This window comes from Erinaceus europaeus, chromosome 16, assembly GCF_950295315.1.
Source record: "Erinaceus europaeus chromosome 16, mEriEur2.1, whole genome shotgun sequence".
Classification (NCBI taxonomy): domain Eukaryota; kingdom Metazoa; phylum Chordata; class Mammalia; order Eulipotyphla; family Erinaceidae; genus Erinaceus; species Erinaceus europaeus.
In genome coordinates, this window is record NC_080177.1 from 8,344,804 (window position 1) to 8,370,773 (window position 25,970).

The following is a 25,970-nucleotide window of genomic DNA, read 5'->3' on the forward strand; positions in this document are numbered from 1 at the left end:
GCTGGTCTCCCCCTCTCTGTCTTCCCCTCCTCTCTCGATTTCTCTCTGTCCTATCCAACAATGATGACATCAATAACAACTACAACAATAAAACAACAAGGGCAACAAAAAGGAATAAATATTAATTTTTTTTTTTTACATTTTATTTATTTATGAGAAAGATAGGAGGGGAGAGAGAAAGAACCTGACATCACTCTGGCACATGTGCTACCGGGGATCGAACTCGGGACCTCATGCTTGAGAGTCCAAAGCTTTACCATTGTGCCACCTCCTGGACCACTAAAAAAACTTTAAAAAAGAAAGAAGGAAGGAAAGAAAGGAAGGAAGGAAGGGAAGGAGGGAGGGAAGGAAGGAAGGGAGGGAGGGAGGGAGGGAGAAAGAAGCAAAGAAAGTTGACTGGGGCCAAGCGGTGGCACATCCAATTGAGGGTACTCATTACCGTGTGCCAGAACCTAAAAGCAGTGAAACCTGGGTTCAAGCCCCTGTTCCCTACCTGCAGGGGGGTAGCTTCATAAGCAGTAAGGCAAATCTGCAGCTGTCTTTTTCTCATTCCCCTTCTCTGTCTCCCTCTCCCCACCCCACTCAATTTCTCCCTGTCCTATCAAAGAGAAAGGGGGCAGGGAGAAGTGACTGTTGAGAGTGGTGGAATAATAGCCCAAGCCTAGCAATTACCTTTGGGGCAATTCAATAATAATAATAAGAAGAAATAAGAAAATTGACTGCCATTGGTGTTTATTTATACTAGCAATATATTGGTATGTATTCACTTCAGGATAAGTTATTTTTGTACCCAGAAAGTCTAACTAGATGCTTTGTGAGCTAACAGATTTGAGAGCTGGGGATACCTTCTCTGTCCTGGTGTTTATGACTTTGGCCGCAAAGTCATACACTTCTGACCTTCCTAAGGCTTTGGGACTTACGATTTCCTCTGGGTAGAGCTGTTTGTGGCTTGCATGTGACCTTGTGGGCTTAGCCACTCTGCTGCCTCTCCAGGGAAATATCTATTCAGTGATGGCAAAGACTCTGCCTTTTTATTAAACAAAGTCCATAATCAGTGAGGAGAGAGAGCCCTTTCATTTTTTTAATTCTTAAAACCATGCTGTAAGTTAAAGGGTATATAAGAGGAGTATTTCTGATATAAAATTGGAAACTTTCAGATACCAGAAGGCATTACTTATCTTAGTAAATACACATGTTCCAATTAAAATAGGTGCAAAAAAATATGGCAGTGGCACCTCCAAACTCCCAATTTAGATTTAATTTAGATTAAAACACTTACTCTTTTTAATAAAGTTATGAAATTGATTATTAAAATGGCCTATTGAAGATTAAAAGCAGTGAAACGTTTATTTTCCTTACAAAACAATTTTGTTTTCAATAAATGTGATTGTATGAATCAATTATGCTATTAAAATCCAACTGCCACATTAAATTTGACTCATTTGTCATGATATTTTCTATAATTATGGAAATTACACCTAGCCGCTTATAGAGCCACCCTCCTACAATAAATATAAATAATTGTCTCTATTAATTCGGTCCGTAGCTACTGTCTATTAAGTCCGCAGTTAAATGGCAATTTGAGGACCTTCATTTAAAATCCTCCTGAATCGTTTGTTGTTCCAACTGACTGCCAAAGCCCCACAAACTGCTGTTGAATCCAGAAACCAATTTATAAGTAAAATGCTTTTTAAAAGTATTTATTTACTTATTCCCTTTTGTTGCCCTTGTTGTTTTATTGTTGTAGTTATTGTTGTTGTTATTGATGTCGTCATTGTTGGAGAGGACAGAGAGAAATGGAGAGAGGAGGGGAAGACAGAGAGGGGGAGAGAAAGACAGACACCTGCAGACCTGCTTCACCGCCTGTGAAGCGACTCCCCTGCAGGTGGGGAGCCTGGGGCTCGAACCTTTTACTGGTCCTTGCGCTTTGCACCACCTGTGTATAGCCTGCTACGCTACTGCTCAACTCCCTCTTTATTTTTTTTAAGTACAGGTATTTACAAGGTTCACATTGGTTTGAGTTTGAAGGCTGTCAGGAAAAAAGGGGGGGAGAGAAGGAGATTTGGGGAGAGTATTGAGGCTATTCATGGAAAGGAGAGCAGATCTCTCTCTATTTCTTTATTGGGGGATTAATGGTTTACAATCGACAGTAAAATACAATAGTTTGTAGATATATAACATTTCACATAACAATACAACCCCCAGTAGGTATTTTTCTGCCATCATGTTCCAGGATCTGAACCCTCCCCCCCCACTCCCCAGAGTCTTACTTTGGTGCAATACACCCACTCCAGTCCAAGTTCTGCTTAAGAGTTTTCCCTTCTGGTCTTGTTTTTCAACTTCTGCCTGTGAGTGAGATTATCTCATTCATCCTTTTGCTTCTGACTAATCTCACTCAACATAATACCTTCAAGCTCCATGCAAGATGGGGTAAAGAAGGTGAATTCACCATTTTTAACAGCTGAGTAGTATTCCATGGTGTATATAGACCACAACTTGCTCAGCCACTTGTCTGTGGTTGGGCACTTGGATGGCTTCCATGTTTTGGGTATTATAAATTGTGCTGCTATGACCATAGGTTTACACACATCTTTATGGATGAGTATGTTGGGTTCCTTAGGACCTATCCCCAGGAGAGGAATTGCAGGGTCATAGGGGTAGGTCTACTTCTAGCCTTCTGAGACTTCTCCAGACTACATAGAGCAGATCTTGGTGCCATCTATCTCCGTTTGGAAAGCAGTGTGTCTTCTGCTTCAAATCTTCATTACTAGAGGACTATGGCCGATGTCTGAGTAACTGTTCACAACTTTGCTTCCATAGGTGTGGATGAGGTCACCATCGTCAATATCTTGACCAACCGCAGCAATGAGCAGAGACAGGATATTGCCTTTGCCTACCAGCGAAGGACCAAAAAGGTAGGGGGTGGAAGACCTCCCTTGTAGAGTTTTGCTTCTTCAGCCATTGCTTTTTGTTGACTGGAATTCTGGTTCCTAGCAGCAGACGCCTTCTGGAATGATAGGTATCCAAGGTTTTAACTCTTGCATCCTTGTAATAGTAGCCTGTCTGTCTCTCTTTTCTTTCTCTATTTCATTCACACACAGACTTCAGAGTGCTTGGGTCTTGTACCGGAAGACCACACCTGAGGGGTGTGCACCCAGGAGAGTACACACATTGCCATGTGCAAGGACCTGGGTTCAAGTCCCAAGTCCCTGCCTGCAAAGGAAAAGCTTCACACATGGTAGAGCAGTGCTTCCTTTTCCCCTCCTTTCCTTTCTCCCTCTCTTTCTCTTTCTCTCTTCCCTTCTCACCCCACCTCTTTCTCTTCCTTTCACTTTCTCTCTCCCTCTACAAAAAGATCAATATCTTCTGGGAACAATGGAATAGAACAGGCACATCACCCAAGCCATTCCCTTGGTTAACAAAAACTAAACAAAACACACATACAAATTCTTCACTGAGGCAGGCCACTTTTTCTGATAGAAACAGAGAGAGACCACAGCAACAAAGCTACCCCCCCCACCCCTCAACCCCCAGTGCCATGGGACTTGAACCTGGCTCTCGGGCATGACAAAGCAGTTGCCTTGCCAAGTGAGCTGTCTCTTAAACGCTTAAGCCCTTAAGCTCATGCGTTCTTCAGAGCTGGCAGTGAAACAGACAGACTCTTCTTTCTCAAGAGTGCTCCCATGGTCTAAAAGGGTCTTAGGGTTTTTTTTTTTTTTTTTTCTTGGCTTGTTGTCTACCAGTGGTTACAGACCAGCCTCATCTGTGTGCAGTCTCTATTTTGACATGCTCCCAGGAAACTTTATTTTATTTTATTTTATTTATATATTTTTGCCTCTAAGATTGTATCACTGGGGCTCCATGCCAGCACTATGAATCCACTGCTCCTGGCGGCCATTTTTTTCCCATTTTATTGCACAGGACAGAGAGAAATTGAGAGAGTAGGAGGAGGTAGAGAGTGAGAGAGAAAGATAGACACCTGCAAACCTGCTTCACTACTTGTGAAACGAACCACCCCCCACAGGTGGGGAGGGAGGGGAGAGGGGTTGGGCTCGAACCCAGATCTTTGTGTGGGGTCCTTTTGCACTTCATACTATGTGCACTTAACTGGGTGCACCACTGCCCCCCGCCCCCCCCGGAAATTTTACTCACTTTCATTCCTCACTAAAACGGAAGTGAACTGGAAGGACTCAGCAAAGAGCTTCTGTTCTTCTTCTTTTTAATTTTATTTATTTTCCCTTTTGTTGCCCTTGTTGTCTTTTTATTGTTGTTACAGTTATTATTGTTGTTGTTATAGATGCCGTTGTCATTGTTGGATAGGACAGAGAGAAATGGAGAGAGGAGGGGAAGACAGAGAGAGAGGGGGAGAGAAAGACAGACACCTGCAGACCTGCTTCACCATCTGTGAAGCGACTGCCCTGCAGATGGGGAGCCGGGGGCTCGAACAAGGATCCTTATGCCGGTCCTTGTGCTTTGTGCCACGTGCGCTTAACCCGCTGCACTACCGCCCAACTCCCGCTTCTGTTCTTTTTAGGGTTGACACAACCACCCTGACTCTGATCAGGCCCTCCCAATCCCCACCCCCACCCCGAACCTCTCTTCTCCAAATCATTGGAAGGGAACACAGATAGAAAGACAACTGGCTTCCTTCATCTCCTGTGCATTAAAATTCTTCTTCTGAGGCGGCCTCTATTAATCTTCTGCAGTGAAGCGTGGAGGGTGGGTTCATTTCTCCACTCCTTTCAGAAAGACCTGGGATCTGTCGGAACCAAGATCCATTTGGAGCAGAAGGCCCCACCCTCTTCGAATGTGTGTCTGTAGTTGTTCCCTCAGTCTCTGGGGGTGGGGGAGAGTTCCAGGATCTCATCTGGAAACACACAGCTCACAGTGTACACAGAAGATTGGTTCTTGATTTCAAATTAGCTAAACAGGAAACAGCTCAGGTACCTTGTAGGAGAGAAGATACTGCTATGGTCATCATGGGTTCAGTGGCCTCCAAGACTTGCAGAGCCCAGGAGTTAGCTCCTGGCTAACTCCTCTTGGCTCATGGTGCCTCTTCTCACCTTCATCTTTTACAGAAAGATAAACTAGTCAGGAAACCTTTTTTTCTTTTCTTTTCTTTTCTTTTCCAATGCACCACGGAGGAATAAACTGAGGGCTTCATCAATGTACAGTATCATTGAGCAACTTCCTTGCAAGCTCAATTGCTTTAGGCTTTAAAAAAAAAATCCATTTCATGAGAAAGAGAGAAACCAGGGCACTTCTCCAGCACGGCCTTCAATTTGCAAGTCCTGCACTCTGCTCACTGAGCAACCTCCCTCCAGCCTATGTTTTAAAAATTCTATATGCCTAGAATAAAGTATATAGAACATATAGGAGAGAGAGAGAGAAAACAAGGCACTGCTTTACCATCCATGGACTTGCTGTTCATGGCACCCTCATGTGGTACTGGGACCCTCATGTGAACCCAGGGCCTTGTGCACTGCAAGACATGTGCTCCTACCAGTAATGCTTATTTTGAGGTGTGTGTTAAAGAAGTCATGTATTGCAGAGCACTTTAGAGACATGGATCCAGACTGCCTTGATAGTCAACTTGAACTGCATGGGCGAGGCTAGGAGAATTGCAGTGGTTCTGGGAGAGAGGATTCAAGCAGCTGCCAGTTATCTCCAGGAAAAGAGTTGTTGTGTTTATCAAACATTCCCAGAGCTTCTGTGAAGCCTAAGACTCTGTGCTAAAATTTAGAGAATAAGGAAGTTGGACTCCAAGAGAGAGGGCTCCTTGTAGAACTGAGGGAAGGCAGTGGATGCTAGGGTCAGACAGAGAATGTGTGGAAGGGAGTGTCAAGGGCAGATTTGGTTTGAAAGGATCCAACCACACAGACACAGATTCAAGCCCCTGGTCCCCACCTGCAGGGGAAAAGCTTCACAAGTGGTGAAGCAGGGCAGCAGGTGTCTCTCTGTCTCCGTCTCCCCCTCCCTCCCCAATTTCTTTCTGTCTCTAGCCAATAGTAAATAAATAAATAAAAAAAAATTTTTTAAAAGCCCCAACCTCAAAGTTCCAAATTAAATGTCACTTCTCTAATTGGAAGGCATGGCTTTCAAAATCCCCTCCTAACAGCTGTGTGTGAAGGCTGTTGAGAAGGAGAAAACGGGCTGAAGAGTTGGGCCAGATGACGTGAGCTCTGTCACAGTTCTCGACAGCTGCGAATGATTCGAGAAGATTCTGACATAGGCTATATGTCACCTTTTTAGTGCCCACAGAGCATGGTTGGGTGGTGGTGGTGGTGGGAGTTAAACGTGGTCGGTTCTGTTTCTAGAAAGCAGTTCCAGGAAAGGAGGGAGAGAAGGGGAAGGAGAGAAAGAAAAGAGGAGGACCAGGTGACGGCATACCTGGTAGAGCGTCCACTTTACCACGATGCAACGACCCAGGTTCAAGCCCCCCAGTCCCCACCTACAGGGGAGAAGTTCATAAGTGGTGAAGCAATCTTGTAGGCGTCTCTCTTTCTCTCTTCCCTCTTCCCTCTCGATTAACATTTTTAAAAAGTCAGGTGGTAAAACTATTTTAGGAAAGAGTACTGCAGTGGGGGAAGTTCACTTGTCCGTATCCACAATTCGTAGGAGATTTTATTCCAGATGAAGCTTTAGGAAAAGCCACATTGAACTGGGCTATCAGTCTGCAGATGCTCACTTTAACCTCTGACTTCAGATCTGTATTCATGGTTGACAGCAGAACCCTTAAAAATAGATTCAGTGAAGGGGTTTGGGAGATAACTCACCTGGTACATACAGCACACGCCTTGCTGTGTGTGAGGCCCTGGTTTCAAGTTCTTGCACCACATGGAAGCACTGTGGATGCTACCAGAGGAGTTTCATGGGTTATTGAGCGATAAGGTGTCTTCTTTTTCTGTCTTGTCTTTCTCCCTCTGAAGAGAAATAAAGAATGAAGATTGGGCCAGGGAAATAACGTCATGGAGGGACCATGCATGAGTCCCTGACTTCATTCCATGACTCTGTTAAAAATCATTTTACAAAAAGGCTGGGCCGTGGTCCACTGGGTTGAGCACACGTTTCCATGCACAGAGACGACCTGGGTTCCGCCTGTGGGGTTTGTGTGTGGGGGGAACTTCACAAGTAGTGACTGTCTGCAGGTGTCTCTTTCTCTCGCCTTCTCTGTCTCCCCTCCCCTCTCAATTTCTCTTCCTCTTATCAAATAAAATAGAAAAGAAAAAAGGAAAAAATGGCTGCCAAGAGCAGAGTAGAGTAGACACTGAGCCCCGACGATAAATAACCCTGTTGGGAAAAAAAGAAATGGCATACTTTTACTTCTTACATATGCATTGAGGGAGTTAAGAAGGAAATTGAGGGTCCCCCATCATCTCCATCAATCTCCACAGCTCCAATCTGGTATGGGCAAATAGTTTTTCTTGGCTTCCAATAGAATGTTTTGCACAGGAGAATTCTATCACTTCCACCCACGATGGAGCCTCCAATTCTGTCAGGAGACTTCCAGGAGCCATCCCTGGTGTGTTTGCACAGTTGCCTGTATGGGAAGAGGCCAGTGGATCCCAAGGCCCCAGCTTCCCCAGAGGGCACTCTCTCAAACCCTCTCCTCTTAGCAGGGACCTTGACCTTGGGTAGTGCATGGTCTGCAGAGCTTCCTGAGGACTTCCGGACCAGGACTTCCTACTGCTCTGGTTTCCTGTTAGTGACTAGGGGGTGGGGGGGGGCATTGAATCAGCTTGCTTATTTGCCGTCATAATGTCTATTCGTCTCTGATTCTCACCCTGGAGTCTGTTCCAGGGAATACCTGAAAGAAGAGTTGGACCCAAGACCCCTGTTTTGCAAACAGCTCCCCTCTGGTGTCACTCACTGGAGTTAACATGAATATTCGTGTGTGTGTGTGTGTGTGTGTGTGTGTGTGTCCCGCCCCACAACACACACATATTCTCAGTGTCCTTTCTTGTCTTTCTGAAGGAACTTGCACCAGCACTGAAGTCAGCCCTGTCTGGCAACCTGGAGACGGTGATTTTGGGGCTCATGAAGACACCTGCTCAGTACGACGCTTCGGAGCTCAAGGCCTCCATGAAGGTACACGTGTGAGAGGCGACAGCCTGTCGAGTCCGCTGTCAATACTTGCGAATTGCAGCTTTATTTATTTATTTATTTATTTATTTATTTTTTGCTGAGCATAATTAGGTGATTTTTCATTTTGATGAATTCTCATTTGGAACTTTTTTTTTTTAAATGAACTGAAGCTCTAAGTCTCAGGATTTGTACCAAAAATATTTCAATTCCTTTTTTTTTTTTTTTAAAGACTTGTAAAGACATTTTGTGCTGCTGAGAAGTCAGTTACAGTACCAGCTGCTACTGCCTGGCACCTGGGCAATTGGGATACCATTTGCAAAAACTATTTCCTTGATTACACTTCCTTCTTAAGAGAGATTTGTTGTGATCTTAAAAGGCAAAAGTAAAACTCAAGAGCTTTTGTGAAGCGAAGCTTAAAAGTTCTGCCTAGGTTCTCTTGAAGACTTCTCGCACCCTTGCCTGTCCCACTGTTTGAATGAAATATGGGCAACATGAGGATATCACAGTGATGATTTCAGGTTGGCTGTGGTACGTGTGTTTTCATTCACATATTCCAATGGTACATGTCTTCTTTGGTAAAGGGTTTTTTTTTTTTTTTGAGCATAGAAATTAGAGTCAAATGTCCAGCTGAGACACCCCCGAATCTCTGTGTGTTCCTCAAGCACCAAATGTTAGATGAGTGAAGAAGATACATGAAACTTAAGTTCATAGTACAGTAGAGCACAGGCGCCTTTTACTGCTGAGTGTCGGAAGGGCTTTGAATAATCCGAGACTGCCCTCTGCTGGTGGCACTGGGCAAAGCCTCTGGCATTAGGGGAAGGAAGCTGTGAACCTCTCAAGTCTGTGTCTTCTGTGAGGCCTGCCTGCATGATGGAAAGTCCCAGCTGTCAGCCTGTGGGCAGAGGTAATGTCACAGTTCAGTTGTCATTCCTTTCTGCAGAGTCTCCCACAAGAATGAGACCGTTGCCACACCTGGCTTTCAGGGCCGGGGACTTGAGAACTCAGGGCAGCTGAAGGATTTGTTATTTAATCTCAAAAAAAAAAAATCTTGAAGAGAAAGTCTTAGAAGCTTTGATTAGATGAGCCAGCCTCTCCTGTTTCCCAGTGAAGCAGCATCACTTTGTCAGGTTAGCCTGTTTTTATCAAGAACCCATTGAGTTCCGATACTTGTGGTTTGGTGAGTATCCATTACTAGCTATTTGTGACTCAAAATAGACCCACTTGAGCCGTCAGTCACTGCGATGTTCTGTGTCATTGGGCCCAGTGAAAGGGACTTTGACTACTGACTCTTTGACCTCCCACCAACTCTTCCATTAGCTCTCACAGTCGAGTACCCTTCTGAAATCCATAAAGCTCCAGGTGACATTAACTGAATTCTGCTCTTAAAAAAAAAAAAATCTGTTTTGACTTCAGGCAATACCAGGGCAGCATCTGCCATATGTTTCAGTGGATGTTGCCCTTGTGAGGGAATTGAGGGCAGTCCGTGAAGACCACGAACCAAGTTTTGGGAATAATCAAGGTCACCTTTCAATTTAAAGAGAATTCTGCTATTAGAATCCTCAGACCTCAATACTGTATTTAATTTTTTTAATTTTATTGTTGGATAGAAACAGAGAGAAACTGAGAGGAGGAGATAGAGAGGGAAAGAGACAGACACCCTCAGCTTGGCTTCACCACTTTTGTAGCTTTCCCTCTGCAGGTAGGGAGCAGGGGGCTTGAACCTGGGTCCTCGTGCACTGTAATGTGTGCATTTAGCCAGGTGCGCCACCACCTGGCTGCTAGATATCAATACTTGATCATCAGTGATGAAAAAGAAAATCTGATATTGCTAAATCTGTCAACATAAAGCACTTTTTCCAACATAGAAATGTTTAGACTAGATTGACCAATGACTACATTTAGCCGTTTTAGAATATATATAAAAGACCTCAGCAATCATTTGATAACATTGGTATAGAATGCTGTGTAGACCTTTTGCTAAGATGGGAAGAAATTTCATCTTCATCAGAACCTCTACAGATCATGATTAGAAAACTCTGGAAGAAGAGATATTAGTTCATAGATTAGATTAAGAATGAAACTCAAAATTAACCAGTAACCTGAGGCTTAGCTTAGATTGTACAAATGGCTTTTTTTCTTTCCAGGAGGGACATAAACTCTAATAAGTTTAATTAATAGCTGACACACTTTTCATGTGGATAAGTCGATTTCTTATTGTATTAACACCTTATAATTGATTTACATTTTAAACAGTTGTAATTCTAGTTAGTTCAAAGTGATATTTCCATATTCAGAAGACAAGAATTAGAGAATCCTGATTATTAAATCTTGACTTTGATCATGAAGCTGGCTTTGAAATACATGTTTCATTGAGGCCTTTCAACCTATCTGGTATGCTCAGGAGTGTACATATTAAATGTGAAGACATGATCCATCAGTTTCTTATTTCTTAATAAAGCATTGGTGTCTGGTTTGCTCTGGCATTAAATTATTTCCTTCTGCTTCCCCTAAAATGCCCGGAGATTGCATGGTAATCAAGTGAAAATGGAAGTACAAGAATGAAATTTTTAACATGAACCCAATTTTACATTTCAAAGAGGCAAAGCTAAAATTTTTATGTTGTCTATACCTGTCTTTGGTGAAAGGAGAGAGAGAGGCAGAGAAAGAGAGAGAGAGAAAGAGAGAGAGAGAGAGAGAGAGAGAGAGAGAAAGGGAGCAAGGAAGAATATCTTATTCCAATCTAATGACACTGGCTGAAAATGACAGCTTCAAGTTTCCAGGTTCCTTTATTATCCATTTGCAGAGTGGAATTCACCCATGAAGAATATTATTTTTATCTATTAAAATAAGGTGAGTATTACAGAAAGTGAAAATTCAAGAAAATTAGGAATAAGAAAAAGGTTACTTTTTTTTAACATTTATTCCCTTTTGTTGCCTTTGTTGGAGTTATTGTTGTTGTTATTGACATCGTTGTTGTTGGGTAGGATAGAGAGAAATGGAGAGACATGGGGAAGACAGGGAGGGGGGAAAGAAAGACACCTGCAGACCTGCTTTACCACTTGTGAAGTGACTCCCCTGCAAGTGAGGAGTTGGGGTTTGAACCGGGATCCTTCTGCCAGTCCTTGTACTTTGCTCCACCTGCGCTTAACCCACTGCACTACTGATTGACTCCCTAAAAAAGGTTACTTATTTTAATAAACCCATCACTCCAACCACTTTTTCACTTTGGTGCATTCATTGTCTCTTCCATATATATATGTAACATTTTAAAATTCTGATATATATACACATATATATAGCCATGAATATGCATTCAGTTATATATGCATTCAAATATATATACATGTATATTTATATATATGCATTCTGGAGGCTAGTGGTGGTGCATCTGGTTAAGCACACATGTTACTATTCACAAAGATCTGGGTTTGATACCTTGGTTCCCACCTGCAGGGAGAAAGCTTTGCCAGTCGTGAAGCAGTGTTTCAGGTGTCTGTCTCTCCCCCTCTCTAACTCTCCCATCCCTCTCGATTTCTGGCTGTCTCTATCCAATAAATAAAGATAATCAAATAGATAGGCATTCAAATACACACACACGTGTTTTTCTATCATGCTACGGAATTGTATCCTGGTATATAAATTATATTGTAAAACGACAGAATGCAACCTTACTTTGTGTTTGAGGAAGAGAGCCTAGAATCCCCCCCCCCGCAGGAGTATAGAAAGAAATATGCCAAAAGACTGAACCCATGTTTGCAACTTACCTGACTGAGCTCAGAGGTGTCGGCTGGTCACCAGAAAGCATTTTCTTGCTGATTGTCTCTGTTGTACTTTACAGGGGCTGGGGACGGACGAGGAGTCCCTCATCGAGATCATCTGCTCCAGGACCAACCAGGAGCTATATGAAATTAACAGAGTCTATAAGGAAAGTGAGTAGTCCTCGTTCCGGAATGCGTTCCCCTCCCGCCATCACTCCCGTGACGATACCTCTTCCTGGGTCTATTCAAGAGAGGATGCCCGGATGGCACATGAGCAGAAGCGTCTTGCCATATGCCGCAGTGAGGAACCTGGAGCAGTTACTTGACCGAGTTCCTGTCCTCCACCTGTTTATGGCTTGGATTTTGATGACTGTATCAGTTAGAAGTCTGCAAAAGGGATAAAGGCAGAGAGAAAACAAAAGTGGTGAAGGAAAGACTCAGTGAGGAGAAGTAGGAAAGTAAAAAACATTAAGGCCTGGGCTCAGTTCACTGTCCAGTCTCTGCTGGAGATTCTCAACTCTGGGTGCCGGGCGGTGGCACCCCCGGTTAAGCACACTTAGTACTTAGTGCAAGGACCAGGTTTGAGCCTCTGGCTCCCCACCTGCAGGGGGGTTGCTTCACAAGTAGTGAAGCAGATCTGCAGATGTCTCTCTCTCTCTCTCTCTCTCTCCCCCTATCTACCTCTTCCCCTCTCAGTTTCTCTCTGTCTTATCCAATAAAGGAGGGGGGAGAAAGGGCCTCCAGGAGCAGTGGATTCGTAGAGCCCCAGCGATAACCCTGGAGGCAAAAAATGAAAGAGAGAGAGAGAGAGAGATCCTCAACTCTGAACTGTAGATAATTGCTACCAGAAGCCTTCAGTCCTGACTGTACCACTATGCAGAGGAGCCTATGGGTAGTCCAGAAATGTTGCCGTCAGATACTTTTTTGAATAATAAAATACAAATTCATTCCAAAGCACTATTGGATTTCCTATTAGTGTTTGCTACTGTGCACATTCCCAACTAGTGGAGCAGGAAGCACACTGATGTGTGTGGAGCTAGCCCTCCAAATTTTGTGACGGTCAAATGAACATTTCTGATCAAGGAGGTGGGAAGCCAGTGTTTTTTAGCTGCAGTAGAGGCCACTGGTAAAAGGCAAGCCTGTGATTTTGACCCAGTCCCAAGTGCCCATGTCATTAACTAATAACCCTGACTCCAGTTTTACCAGCGCTCACCCCGGAGCGCCCACCTATGTTCAGGGTGATGTATTCATGCTGCTGTAGTTATCTCTGTTTCCTGGAGACAGCGAGCTGGGGCTCTTGGGGGGTGGGCAGCTGGCTGACTGTACAGACAGGAAATGTCAAAGGAGTTGTGTTCTTTTCCAAGTGTACAAGACCGACCTGGAGAAGGACATCATCTCTGACACATCGGGTGACTTCCGCAAGCTGATGGTCGCCCTCGCAAAGGTTGGTGTCTGACTTCTCTCTTTGTCCTTGACCCTCTCCGAGGCAGGTCACAGACCTTACTTTCTACTTGGGAGACAGTAAATCCCCAGCTTCTTCAGCTGTCTGAGTAACTCAGCTTCCCCCCCCCCTTTTTTTTTTTAATATAATGGGATTTCTTATCCTGGGAAAGCATATGGTCAAGTGGACTTGGAGAGCCATAGGAGAAGCAGGCAGCTCTGAATTACTGGCCCAAGCATATGTGCGAGTGACCCGGGAAGGTCACTGCACCTCTATCTGTGGTCACACAGGCTCTGGGAGAAAGTGTCCCTCTTGTTTCTTTCTCCTGTTCCTTCTATGGGAGGATTTGCCTGCAGACTCCTTTGGCTGGAGACTTTACGTGGCCTTGTCAGCACATCACCGTGGAAGGAGAGGCATTTGCTGTCTGAGATGGAGTTCTGGCCGGCGAGCAGTTTAAAGTCTGCATGCCAGAGAAGGAAAGAGGATTAATTTTCTCCAGAAGCCCTGACTGGCCTCCTCACGTCTCCATCACTGACACCCTCCCTGGCTTTTTTTTCTTCCACCCACCCTGTGTGTTACCTGTCACCATCATATTGAAATTCTCTCTTTAACCAGAGCACTGTTCAGCTCTGGTTTTTGGTGGTGCGGGGGATTGAACCTGGGACTTTGGAGTGTCAGGCATGAGAATCTCATGCACAACCATGATGCTATTTACTCCCCCCTCCCTGCCCTTGAAATTTTCTTCCACGGTTTCACCTTGATCAAATCCCACTTCTGCTGCATCAGATGCAAGCCCTCAGCTACCTCAACGCTTCCTTTGTCCCAGGCTATTCCTCACAGCCATGCTTCCTAGGACTCTTTCCTGCCTGCCTGCTGGCCTGCCAGACAACACCTCCACTCCTTCCAGACTGGTTCATCCCACCTGTGAACCCAGCCTCCCTTCCAGTCTCATCTGACTCACCTCCCAGTGGCTCTGTTCCCACACTGCTGTCTGTCAGATTTCTCTCTTACTTGCAGTCCACCTCTTCTTAGAACCATAGATCACTCCTCAGCCCTGCCATTTGCCCTGTGCTGATTCCTCCTCTATCTGTGCTGTAAGCTGCTGGAGGGAAGAACCTAAGAAGAAATTTTGGGAGGAGGATTCTCTAAGATACTGAACCCAGGGCAGTGAGGGAGGAGGGTGGTGGCAGTGAGATTCACCCTTAATCCATTGCCTCAGCTGTCTCGCCAGTCCTTGGTTTTCCATTTGGTTTTGACTCACTGATTTAGACAGTGGTTTACGAGACAGTATCCATGTTCGGTGGATGATTCACCTCCCAAATTGTGTGTCACCTCACCACACCCAGCACCACGATGTGCCACTGACCCTTTCACTTTTGTCAACTCAGCTCTGCTTCAGAGTCTCACAGATTGTTTTGGGTTATTCCTTTACTTTTTTTTTTTCTTCTGATACGCAACATAAGAGTGAGATGTCCATGTTTTGACCTTCTCTTTCTGGTTTATTTTGTTTAGTTTATTTCCCTTCCAGCTCCATCTATGTCATATCAAAAGGCCATAAATTAACTGTCCATTTGTGTGAGGATTAATTTCTGGGTTCTAAATTCTAGTCCATTGATCTTTGTGTCTGTTTTTATTCTAAATGCCATACTGATTCAGTTACTATAGCTTTGTAGTATGCTGGGCTAGCTTCACGGTTGGGAGACAGATGACCAGGGACTCATGGCTGAGCTGGGAACACAGTTCAATCTGTATTGATGAGTGAGAATGCAGTGCAATCTATCTAAATCTCTATTCATTAGAAAATCCTGGCCTTTATATCTCCTGAGGCAGAAGTGTCAGGTCGGAAGAGGAAATAGGTAGGATGGGGGGTGGGGAGAAGGTAAAGCGCGAGAACCAGTGGGGATTAAACGGTGGAAAACAGGATGTGACTAGGAGAGGGGGCGGAGTGGAAAAAGCGCGAACTAGTGGGGATTAAACCAGTGCGGGTCTCAAACAAAACAATGGTTATGTAAATAGACCACAGTGTTAAGCAATGCAAGCGAACCTAACACGATGATCAAAACAGAAGGGGTCTTAGAAGCAGAATTAGAAGCAGACCAACAGTACTATAGTTTGGAGTTGGGGAGCATGATACTTCCATTCTTGTTCTTTTCTCTCAGGGTAGTCCGATTTTCTTGTATAGGCTTCAAAAAGAAGAAGAAATTTAAATGAGGATATGCCTTCAGTAAATTAGTAACTTTTAAATCAATAATAATAACTTACTGTTAGCATATATGACATTTTTAGTTTTAAGTAACTGAATAGAAATAATAGTATTTTCAGTTTTAAACAATACAAAATATATACTGGATGTTCCAAATCTTCTTCTTTTCTATAGGGTAGACGGGCAGAGGATGGCTCTGTTATTGATTATGAATTGATTGACCAAGACGCCCGGGTAAGTACTGAGTTTGGGATTTGAGTTTCTGTCTTCTGGTAACTGGATATTCTATATAGTGACCATCCTGTGTGACAGATACCCTCCAAAGTTAGTGGCTTCTATTAACAGATATTATTCTTCAGTTTCTCTGGGTCAGGAATTAGGAAGGGCACAGTTAGGCGGTTCAGGTTCAAGGCCTCTTGTGAGGTTTCAAAACCAGAAAGAAGCTAAATGCCTTTTTTGAGCAAATCTCAGTAGTTACACCCTATGTCTTCTGCCACACATCTGTTCATCATCTGTTCATCACCTTCTAGACCACACTCAGCAGGAGAGGAAGTGGCCTCCACCTTTGAAAGCAAGGAATGTCAACACTGTTTGGGGGGGGGGGGTCTGCTTTCACTTTCAAAACAACAAAAGTGATCCTAAGAGATCTTCTCTGTCATGCTGGTGTGAGGGACAGGACCAGTGCCTGACTCTCATACACTCCTTCTGGGTTTGCTTATATGGAAGCTTCCACAGGGTCTGAGACCACAATGTGTACACTGTGTCCAGTTGCTCCAGCAAAGCAACCTGGGGAAATAAAAGATGACAGAGGTGCAGCTGTGGACAGAGAGGCTAGCTTCATGGTGGAGGAGATGGCAGGCAACAGGGACTCTCCTTGTCCAGCTGAGCAGAACCTTGGCCGCTTCTAGTCCCATCGCCACTGAGAACTCTTTGCTACACTGATTCCCACCGCTATGAAAGGGCACACTTTCCCTCATGGCCTACAGCTTCCTCAGAGCATTTCCCAAGATGAACTCAAAGTCATTTTAGTTGGTTTTTTTTTTTTTTTTATAATCTAGTGGTTTTTGCAGTTCCCAGAGGTTGGAGGTCATTGAATAAGCATCTGCCCTTGTGCTCTCCTATTCCTATTCCTCCTCTTCCTCTTCCACTTCCTCCTCTTATTGGAAGGTTAATGGTATACGCTACAGTTGTTGGCACATGGGTACGATTCTCATATCGCCGTGATAGATATCTGTAAAACATTCTCAACTCAGGGGCTGGGTGGTGGCGCACCTGGTTGAGCGCACATGTTACGATGCGCAAGGACCCAGGTTCAAGTCCGCAGTCCCCACCTGCAGGCGGGAAAGCTTCATGAGTGGTGAAGCAGTGCTGCAGGTGTTTCTCTGTCTCTCTTCCTCTTTATCCCCCCCCCTTCCCTCCCAGTTTCTGGCTATCTATCCAGTAAATAAAGATGATAAATTTTCTTTTGAGAAAACATTCTCACCTCCAACTTAGATCCTTCCCATCACCATCATAGCCCAGGACCTGAAAGCCCCTCTCCCCCACCCATCTCTCTGCCCTCCTTCCCCAGAATCCTTTGCTTTGGTGCAATACACCCAATCAGCTCAAGTTTTACTCTGGGTTTTTCTCCTCCCTTCCCTGCAGTTTGCAACATTACTTGTAGCCCTTTAATTTTCTGGAAGTTGAGAAAGGGTTAGACTGGCTTCATTGGCCACAGCAATATCATATCCTGAGTCTCTAAGGACCTTGGGAGTGGGTGGATTCGTAGCTCTCTTCAGGCCACAAAGACCAGATTATTTGCTGTTGAAAGTGGAGGGGGAAGAAGAGGCTGGGGGTTCTGTTGAGCGTGTTGTGTGCACACTGCTGGGTCTAAATCGAAACTCTTAGATCCCCCTTCTGGTGTTCAAGGAATGAGGTGCATCCTTGGACCTTAGGAACAGTCTGGCCCTGCGCTTGTCTTCCGTGTCTGAAGGGAGACTGCTCACCGTCGGTACTTTGGATTCAAATAGCCCCTTTCTGCCCATGACGCAGCGGAGTTGGGGTTCAGAGCCCTCTGGGAGTATGGATCAAAATTCTTCTGGGGGAAGTCGGGCGGTAGCGCAGCGGGTTAAGTGCACAGGGTGCAAAGCAAGTGCAAGGACCTGCGTAAGGATCCCAGTTCGAGCCCCCGGCTCCCCGCCTGCAGGGGAGTCGCTTCACAGGCGGTGAAGCAGGTCTGCAGGTGTCTGTCTTTCTCTCCCCCTCTCTGTCTTCCCCTCCTCTCTCCAGTTCTCTCTGTCTTATCTAACAACGACGACATCAGTAACAATAATAACTACAACAATAAAAAGCAGGGTCAACAAAAGGGAAAATAAATAAATATTAAAAAATTCTTTTTGGGGGGTGCAGAAGGAAGGAGTTCTGGCTTCTGTAATTGCTTCTCTGTTGCACATAGCAGGTCAGTCCACACCCCCAGACTGTCTCTTATCTTCCCTTGGTGGGGTAGGGCTCTGGAGAGGTGAGGTTCTGAGACATGCAGACGAGGTCATGCTCCCAGGGAGGTCAGGATGCAGTCATGGTAGTTTCCGGGCTGTGATTTTTGTCTCCTTTCCTTTCCCATGTGGTATTGTGAATGTTTGAGTGTTGTGTGGGTTTTATTTTTACCTTTTTGCATGACATTTTCTGTGACCTGGCGGCTCCCTACACGGCTGACTTTCTTGGCTGCTTGTCCTCATAGGAGCTCTACGACGCTGGAGTGAAGAGGAAAGGAACCGACGTCCCCAAGTGGATCAGCATCATGACTGAGAGAAGCGTGTGTCACCTCCAGAGAGGTGAGGACTGGGCTGAGGCCTCAGAGCTGAGGGCTGAAATGAGTGGTCTCCTTAGGCGGCTGGGTGGGTGTCTGCTCTGGGGCTGGGGTGGCCGGGGCCAGCTGGTCCCATAACCTCAGCTGTTCTCCTCTACCACTTCTGCTCACCCTTCCTGCCCATTGTGGGTCCTTCTTTCCATCACATCTTCTGTGCTTGGCGCCTTAGCTCACTCACTGTCCCTTGTTCCCTGGGGATGACTTTATCTTTCCGTGATCGTTAATAACGGACTAGTGCGGTGACCTGGAACCATTTCTCAGGATTTCAGATACAGTGGCTTTCTTTTCTTTTTCCTTTCTTTCTTTCCTTTTATTTTTTTTCTTTTCAATAAGTTCTTTTTTGGATGGGGGGAGATAGCATAATGGCTATGTAAAGAGACTCTCATGCCTAAGGCTCCGACGTCCCAGGTTCAATGCCCTGCACCACCATAAATCAGAGGTGAGCAGTGCTCTGGTTAAGTAAATAAATAAATAAAGAAAGAAAGAAATAAAAATTTTAAAAGAAATTCTTTTCCCTCTTTTCTTTGGTTGTTGCCTGGGGCTTCACTGATCTGGACTGACTTTTTTTCTCAGATAGAAAGAGAAAGATAAGGACAGAGGAAGAAACGGAAAGACACATCCCACTAAGACTTTCTCCAGTGGGGGCCGGGCTCCAATGTGGGTGGCACGAGGGTGGCACAGTAGGTCCACTATCCATGCAGCTGAATTTTCTTGCCAGCTTGAAGAATTTTTTTTCCCCCAAGCAGCACCAGCGAATGCACTGAGGGCTTTGCACGGACACCATACCATCAGTACCATTCAACAGCCTCCCAGATCCAATATTTTTAAAATCCTGTAGAGGATAGAGGAGAAAACATGACTACGCCACCCCTGGGGCTCCCTTGACTGCTAACCGTGGTGCTGTCGTGTATTGGTGGGGGTGAAATCTGGGCCTCATGCAGGGTGAGCTGTGCACTTCACCCACTAAGCCAACACCAGCCCTTTGAGTGGGATTCCTTCGAGTGAGTCGGAGACAAGTCAGACTAGAAGGTGTGAACCATGCCGTCCAGGGCGGTTGGCAGGGACAGCTGTCTCACCACTCATCTTCCATGGCTACCCATCATCCTCCAGAATGCCCTCCCACATCCCTTTTATTTTGTTTTAATATCATGACTTTTCAAATTGTATGGTGGTCCCGGCAGCTGAGACAAATGACTCTTAGTCTAATCACTCTTTTGTCTTTTTTTTTTTTTCTTAGTATTTGAAAAGTACAAGGGCTACAGCCCCTACGACATGGAGGAGAGCATCAGGAAGGAGGTGAAAGGAGACCTGGAGAACGCCTTCCTGCACCTGGGTGAGTGGCCGGCTCCTCCCTGCTGCCAGTCAGATGCGGAAGCCAGGGAAAGGTTGACTGGCCTTGCTGTCAACACTGTTTTTGGGGTGTGGGCTGCCTTCCATGATATGGGCTGTCCTGTCATCTTCACTGGATTCATTTAATACATCCATATCCAGCGGAGAAGCAATTACGGAAGCCAGACCTTCTACCTTCTGCACCTCATGAAGAGTTTTGGTCCTTACTCTCAGAGGGATAAAGAATAGGGAAGCTTCCAATGGAGGGGATGGGATACGGAGTTCTGGTGGTGGGAACTGTGTGGAATTGTAACCCTGTTATCCACATTCTTGTCTTGACTTAGGGCCTAAGTCAGATTCCAGGAAGGAACTCAAAATGAGAAAGGTCTGGGGCCAACCCATGATGGCTGTTAAATCTCTGATTTTATATATATGAGCTGGGTGGTGGCGCACCTGGTTGAGCGCATGTGTTACAATGCACAGGGACCTAGGTTCGAGCCTCTAGTCTCCACCTGCAGGGGGAAAGCTTTGCAAGTGGTGGATCAGGGCTGCAGGTGTCTCTCTTCCTCTCTACCTCCCCCTTCCTCTCGATTTCTGAGTGTCTCTATCCAACACAGAAATAAAGATAATAATTTTAAAAAGTATATACATCTGACATGAGCAAGTGGGGACAGGCTTACAACTGGTAGGAAGAAGAGTTGCCCAGGAGGAGGAGGAGAAGAAAGGTCTAGAAAGAAGAAGGGGAAGAGGGGAGATCTTAAGCTTCTGCCAGCCCAAGACCAGTTTAGGTTGATCCCAGACCTTTCCCATTTTGAGTCCCTTCCTGGAATCTGACGTGGGCTCCCAAGTCAGGACACCCCCTAGTGGTGAATAAGAGAGACACAACTAGATCTCTGACCCTTTCTCTCCACAGTCCAGTGTATTAAGAACAAGCCCCTGTACTTCGCTAACCGCCTGCACGATGCCATGAAGGTAAGGCCAGCTAGCTGACCGGTCCGTGTTTCCTCTCCAGGATTTTCTCCTCCTTCTTCTTTTTAAATTTGTATTCATTTATCCCCTTTTGTTGCCCTTGTTGTTTTTTATTGTTGTTATTGTTGTCATTGTTGTTGGATAGGACAGAGAAAATGGAGAGAGGAGGGGAAGACGGGGGAAAGACAGACACCTGCAGACCTGCTTCACCGCCTGTGAAGCGACTCCCCTGCCGGTGGGGAGCCGGGGGCTCAAACTGGGATCCTTACGCAGGTCCTTGCGCTTTGTACCCTGTGCACTTAACCCGCTGCGCTATGGCCCGACTCCCGATTTTCTTCTTTTGTGCCTCAGGCTAAGTCTCTTTGCCTGGCGGGTGGAGGGAGAGACCTCACTGCCCAGGTGCAGGGGTGCGCTAGTCAGCTCTGACCTCTCTCCCCCTCTCTGCTGGGCCTTGTGGTTGCACAGAGAAAGTTCAGTGGGTGAGAGGTGGTAATCGTGTCTGATTCCCACTCAGGGTTCTTCTTTAATGGCCTTGTTGGCTTTTGTGTGGTGTGGAGAATGAACTGAGGTCTTCACGCTTGTGGAGTTCCGCCAACTGGGCCTCCCAGCTCAGCTTTCCTCCTCTTCTTCCTCCTGCTGTTTATTTCTGAACACGAGAGAGAACCAGAGTATCGCTTTGATGCGCCACCAACGGCACTGGGCCCATGTTCACAGTTCACATTGTCACCAACTTGGTTCTCAGGGCAAGGGAGTTCGCGACAAGGTCCTGATCAGAGTCATGGTGTCCCGCAGTGAAGTGGACATGTTGAAAATCCGGTCAGAATACAAGAAGAACTACGGCAAGTCGCTGTACCAGAGCATCCTGGTAAGGCCCTCCCCGGCTCCCCTCCCTCCCCCCTGCTCTGACACCTGTGCTGTGTCAGCCCTGCCCGCCCATGCAGAGACCCCACCCCAGATGACGTGCAGGATACCAGGCTCCTCTTCTGATTCACTGGGGACAAGACACTGGCCATCAAACAGCAGGGATTTATTTCAGAAAGGCAATTTCCAGTTTGTCCTGGAGTCTTCTAGAATCAGGCCAACCTTTTTTCTTTTGTCTGCTCTTTCACTGTATTATAATCAGTACTGCTGGGGGGGGGGGTAGTGGTGGGGATGCCGTGAATCCCTAAGAGACTTAGGCTAGTTGCATTTATTTCAAAAAAGAAGAAGGAAAGAAGTTTTATTTTCATTTTTTTTAACTTTATATACTGGAGAGAGACAGAGAGAAATCCAGAGGGAAGGGGAGATAGGGAGAGAGGAAGAGAGAGATACCTACAGCCCTGCTTCTGTACTCGTGAAGCTCTCCCCCTGCAGATGGGCACCAGGGTTTTGAACCTGGATCCTTGAGCATTGTAACATGTGCACTCAGCCAGGTGCGTCACTGCCTGGCCCCGGTTTTATTTATTTTATAAGAAAACAAGAATCAGAGCATTGCTCTGGCTTGTGCGGTGCCTGGGGCTGGGAAATGAGTGAGGGCCCATGCAGGCAAGTCCTGTGCTCTGCCCACAGAGCCACCTCCCTGACCGTCAGTTCCACATTCTGTCATCTGTACATTTCTTGAAAACTCTTTTTTTGCTGGGCCTGACACTCTGAACTCCTCTCTCCCCTATCAGTTTGCTTCGTCTGCCTTTGCTACGTTAGACATGATCGTGTTCACTGTACCTGCTGGCCAGGGTCCATTCAGCCACTGCCCACCTTTCTAGAACATTCTGCAGTTTCTGACCTCAGGCCTGTGACTCCCCAAGGAGGGACTTAGAGCAGAGGTTGACAGATGCAGGTTTGCCAAGGCATATGTTTAAAGAACAGGGGATAGAGTCTTGCCTCCTCAGTTTCTTCCCGCAGCCCCTTACAACCTACAAGCCACTCAGACTTGGCAGGGAAGAAAGAGCCCCCAGAAGGGTGAAGGCTACCCCAAGAAAAGTGATGTTGGGTGTCCTTGCAGCTGGAATAGGCCAGGCCCTGTCATTCTGGCCCCTTGCCACATGGCTGCCAGCTCCCTCCTCCTGGTAGTAATAACAGGACCTGAAAGGGTCTCCCTTTCCATAGTCCCTGAGGGACCCCTACTCTTTATCCTGGCCCCCCAGTCTTCCCTGTGGAATAGCCTGCCCAGGCAGGGTGACTGTGCCTGGTGGAGCTTACTTGTTACAGGGAGCAAGGAGCCGGGTTCGGGTCCCTGGTCCCCACCTGCGGGGGGAAAAGCTTTGCTGCAGTGCTGCGATGTCTCTCTGTCTCCCTTTTTTTTTTTTTTTTTTTTTTTTTACCAGAACACTGCTTAGCTGTGGTTTATGGTGGTGCAGGGGATTGAACCTGGGACTTTGGAGCCTCAGGCATGAAAGTCTGTTTGCATAACCATTATGCTATCTACCCCTGCCCTTTTTTTTTTTTTTGCCTCCAGGGTTATTGCTGGGTCTCTGCCTGTACTACAAATCCATTACTCCTGGATGTTATTTTTATCCTCTTGTTGCCCTTGTTGTTTATCGCTGTTGTAGTTATTATTATTGTTGTTATTGCTATCATTGTTGGATAGGACAGAAAGTAATTGAGAGAAGAGAAGACAGGGGGAGAGAAAGACAGACATCTGCAGACCTGCTTCACCGCTTGTGAAGCGACTCCCCCCTGCAGGTGGGGAGCTGGGGGCTCGAGCCGGGATCCTTATGCCAGTCCTTATGCCACTTTTGCACCATGTGCACTTAACCCACTGCACTACTGCCCGCACACCCCCTCCATCTCCCGCTTCCCTCTTGATTTCTGGCTGTCTCTATCCAGTAAATACATAAAGGTCGTGAAAAAAAAAATTAAAACCAAAAAGAATAGCTTGTCTAGTGGGTCCGCTTGCATGTTACTACAGAGTTTTCATTCTTTTCCCTCTGATACTGAAGCTGATTTTTTTTCTCTTTTTCATTGTCCATTTATAGCAAGACACCAAGGGTGACTACCAGAAGGCCCTGCTGTATCTGTGCGGTGGGGACGACTGAGCTGCTGGGAGTGGCTCCTCGCTTCCAGCTAACAGGTCTAGAGACGAGCTTGCGCTAACCATTCGCCACCCCACCGCCTCCCGTGCATGCAGCCCTGTACGGATGACGTCAGCGTTTCCCTGTCCTCCCCTTAGTTGCATGAGCACCGCCTGCTTTGCCCCCCTCCGCTCCCCCCCATATCTCCTTGTAGCCAAAGACATGAACATTCCAAGGAGTTGGAAGTGAAATCCATGATGTGAAAGCCTTTGCCTCTCGTGTCCCTTTGTCATGAAACAATGAATAAACGGACTTTTTACTTTAGAAACAAGCAGACTGTTGACCTTGGTTTGTTTTGTCCTTAAGAGAAAAAGAAAAAAAAAAAATTCAACATACAGGTGGGCTGTATTTCAACTGTCAGCTAGAGGGAGAAAGATCTAGAACAGAGCTGTTTGAATGGGGTAGGTATTTGCTTTTTAATTAATGAATCATTAAAAAATATTTACTTACTGGATAGAGACAGAATTTGAGAAGGAAGGGGAGAGATAGAAAGGGGGCAGAAAGAGGCAGCTGCGGCCCTGCTTCACCCTTCATGAAGCTTCCCCCTACAGGTGGAGAATGAGGGGCTTGAACCTGAGTCCTTGCACATTGTAACATGTGCACTCTACCAAGTGTGCCACTGCTTGGCTCAACTAAGCATTTCTTTAAGGAGAGAAAAGACTCAGCCTTTCTAAAAAATATATGTATGTATGTTGGATAAAGACAGAAAAATTGAGCAGGAAGGGAGAAGTAGGACGGGAAAAAAGAGAGAAAGAAGCTGACCTGTAGCCGTGCGTCACCACTTGTGAGGTGTCCTCCTGCAGGCGGGGAGCAGGGAATCAATCCTTTTTATGTAACACCAGGGGATGAACTATGGGCTTCACCACTCAATGCCACCTCCTGCCTCCACCTGGTTCCAATTTTTTAAAAAATTCTAAGTACTTAGAAAAAAGGGGAGGGGCTGGGTGTTGGCACACTGGATTAAGTGCACACAGTACTAAGTGCAAGGACCAACACAACGCTCCTGGTTTGAGCTCCCACCTGCAGGGGAGATCACTTCACAAGTGGATCTGCAGGTGTCTGATCTTTCTCTCCCTCTCTGTCTCCCCCTCCCTCTCAATGTCTCTCTGTCCTATCCAATAAAATGGAAAAAATGGAGCAGTGGCTTAATAGTGCTGGCACCGAGCCCCAGCGATAGCCCTTTAGAGTTAAAAGTGTCCTTTCCCCTCGGACGTTGCGTCAGGCCTCTGCCTTGTACACGGACAGGTGGAAGTGCTGGGATAAAACAAGATGGTTGGACAGGAGGGGGCATATAGAAAAATGTAGGATGCCTGGCCAGCTTCAGTATTCCAGTGCGACTGAAACAGCTCCATGCCGACCAGACAGCACGTCTCCAGAGCTGACTCGTGCTGTTCTGACCCTGTGACACACTTCCTCCTCCTCTGCTTCCTCCTCCCTATTCTTCTTTTTTTTTTTTTTACATGACTTATCAGAACTTTAAAAAATTTTTATTTATAAAAAGGGGACACTGACAAAAACCATAGGATAAAAGGGGTACAATTCCACACATTTCCCACCACCAGAACTCCATATGCCATCCCCTCCCCTGATAACTTTCCTATTCTTTAACCCTCTGGGAGTATGGACCCAGGGTCATTATGGGATGCAGAAGGTGGAAGGTCTGGCTTCTGTAACTGCTTCCCCACTGAACATGGACATTGACAGGTCGATCCATACTCCCAGTCTACCTCTCTCTTTCCCTAGTGGGGCAGGGCTCTGGGGAAGCAGGGCTCCAAGACACACTGATGGGGTCGTCTGTCCAGGGAAGTCTGGTAGGCATCATGCTGGCATCTGGAACCAGGTCTGCAGGTGTTTATCTTTCTCTTTTCCTCTCTGTCTCCCCTCCTCTCTCCATTTCTCTCTATCCTATCCAACAAGGGCAACAGAATGGGAAAAAATGGCCTCCAGGAGCAATGGATTCATGGTGTAGGCACCGAGCCCCCGCGATAACCCTGGAGGAAAAAAAAAAAAAACAAAGCAAAACACCCATTCTGGAACCAGGGGCAATAGCTAAGAGCCCAGGACGTGCATGCCCAGAGTCCCAGAGATTCAATTCCCAGCACCTCATATGCCTGACTGAACAGTGCTGTAGTCCTTTCTCATTCTCTCTCTTCTAAGAATAAATAAAAGGGGAAGGGGCGGGAGTCGGGCTGTAGCGCAGCGGGTTAAGTGCAGATGGCACAAAGCACAAGCACTGGCATAAGGATCCCGGTTCGAACCCCACCTGCAGGGGAGTCGCTTCACAGGCGGT

At 46.1% G+C, this 25,970-nt stretch overlaps 1 protein-coding gene across 1 annotated transcript in view; it reads left to right on the forward strand.

The window, feature by feature from the left end:
* The window catches only part of ANXA2 (annexin A2), a 58,738-nt gene extending 34,787 nt beyond the window's left edge, over nucleotides 1-23,951 (forward strand). The window contains exons 4-13 of the mRNA XM_007533849.3: nucleotides 2,821-2,915; nucleotides 7,975-8,088; nucleotides 11,924-12,014; nucleotides 13,208-13,287; nucleotides 15,662-15,721; nucleotides 18,204-18,297; nucleotides 19,570-19,665; nucleotides 20,575-20,633; nucleotides 21,373-21,495; nucleotides 23,585-23,951. Coding sequence (XP_007533911.1) covers nucleotides 2,821-2,915; nucleotides 7,975-8,088; nucleotides 11,924-12,014; nucleotides 13,208-13,287; nucleotides 15,662-15,721; nucleotides 18,204-18,297; nucleotides 19,570-19,665; nucleotides 20,575-20,633; nucleotides 21,373-21,495; nucleotides 23,585-23,644 — 872 coding nt within the window. The 3' untranslated portion in view covers nucleotides 23,645-23,951. The remainder of the gene's footprint in view (nucleotides 1-2,820; nucleotides 2,916-7,974; nucleotides 8,089-11,923; nucleotides 12,015-13,207; nucleotides 13,288-15,661; nucleotides 15,722-18,203; nucleotides 18,298-19,569; nucleotides 19,666-20,574; nucleotides 20,634-21,372; nucleotides 21,496-23,584) is intronic.
* The last annotated feature ends 2,019 nt before the right edge of the window (nucleotides 23,952-25,970 follow it).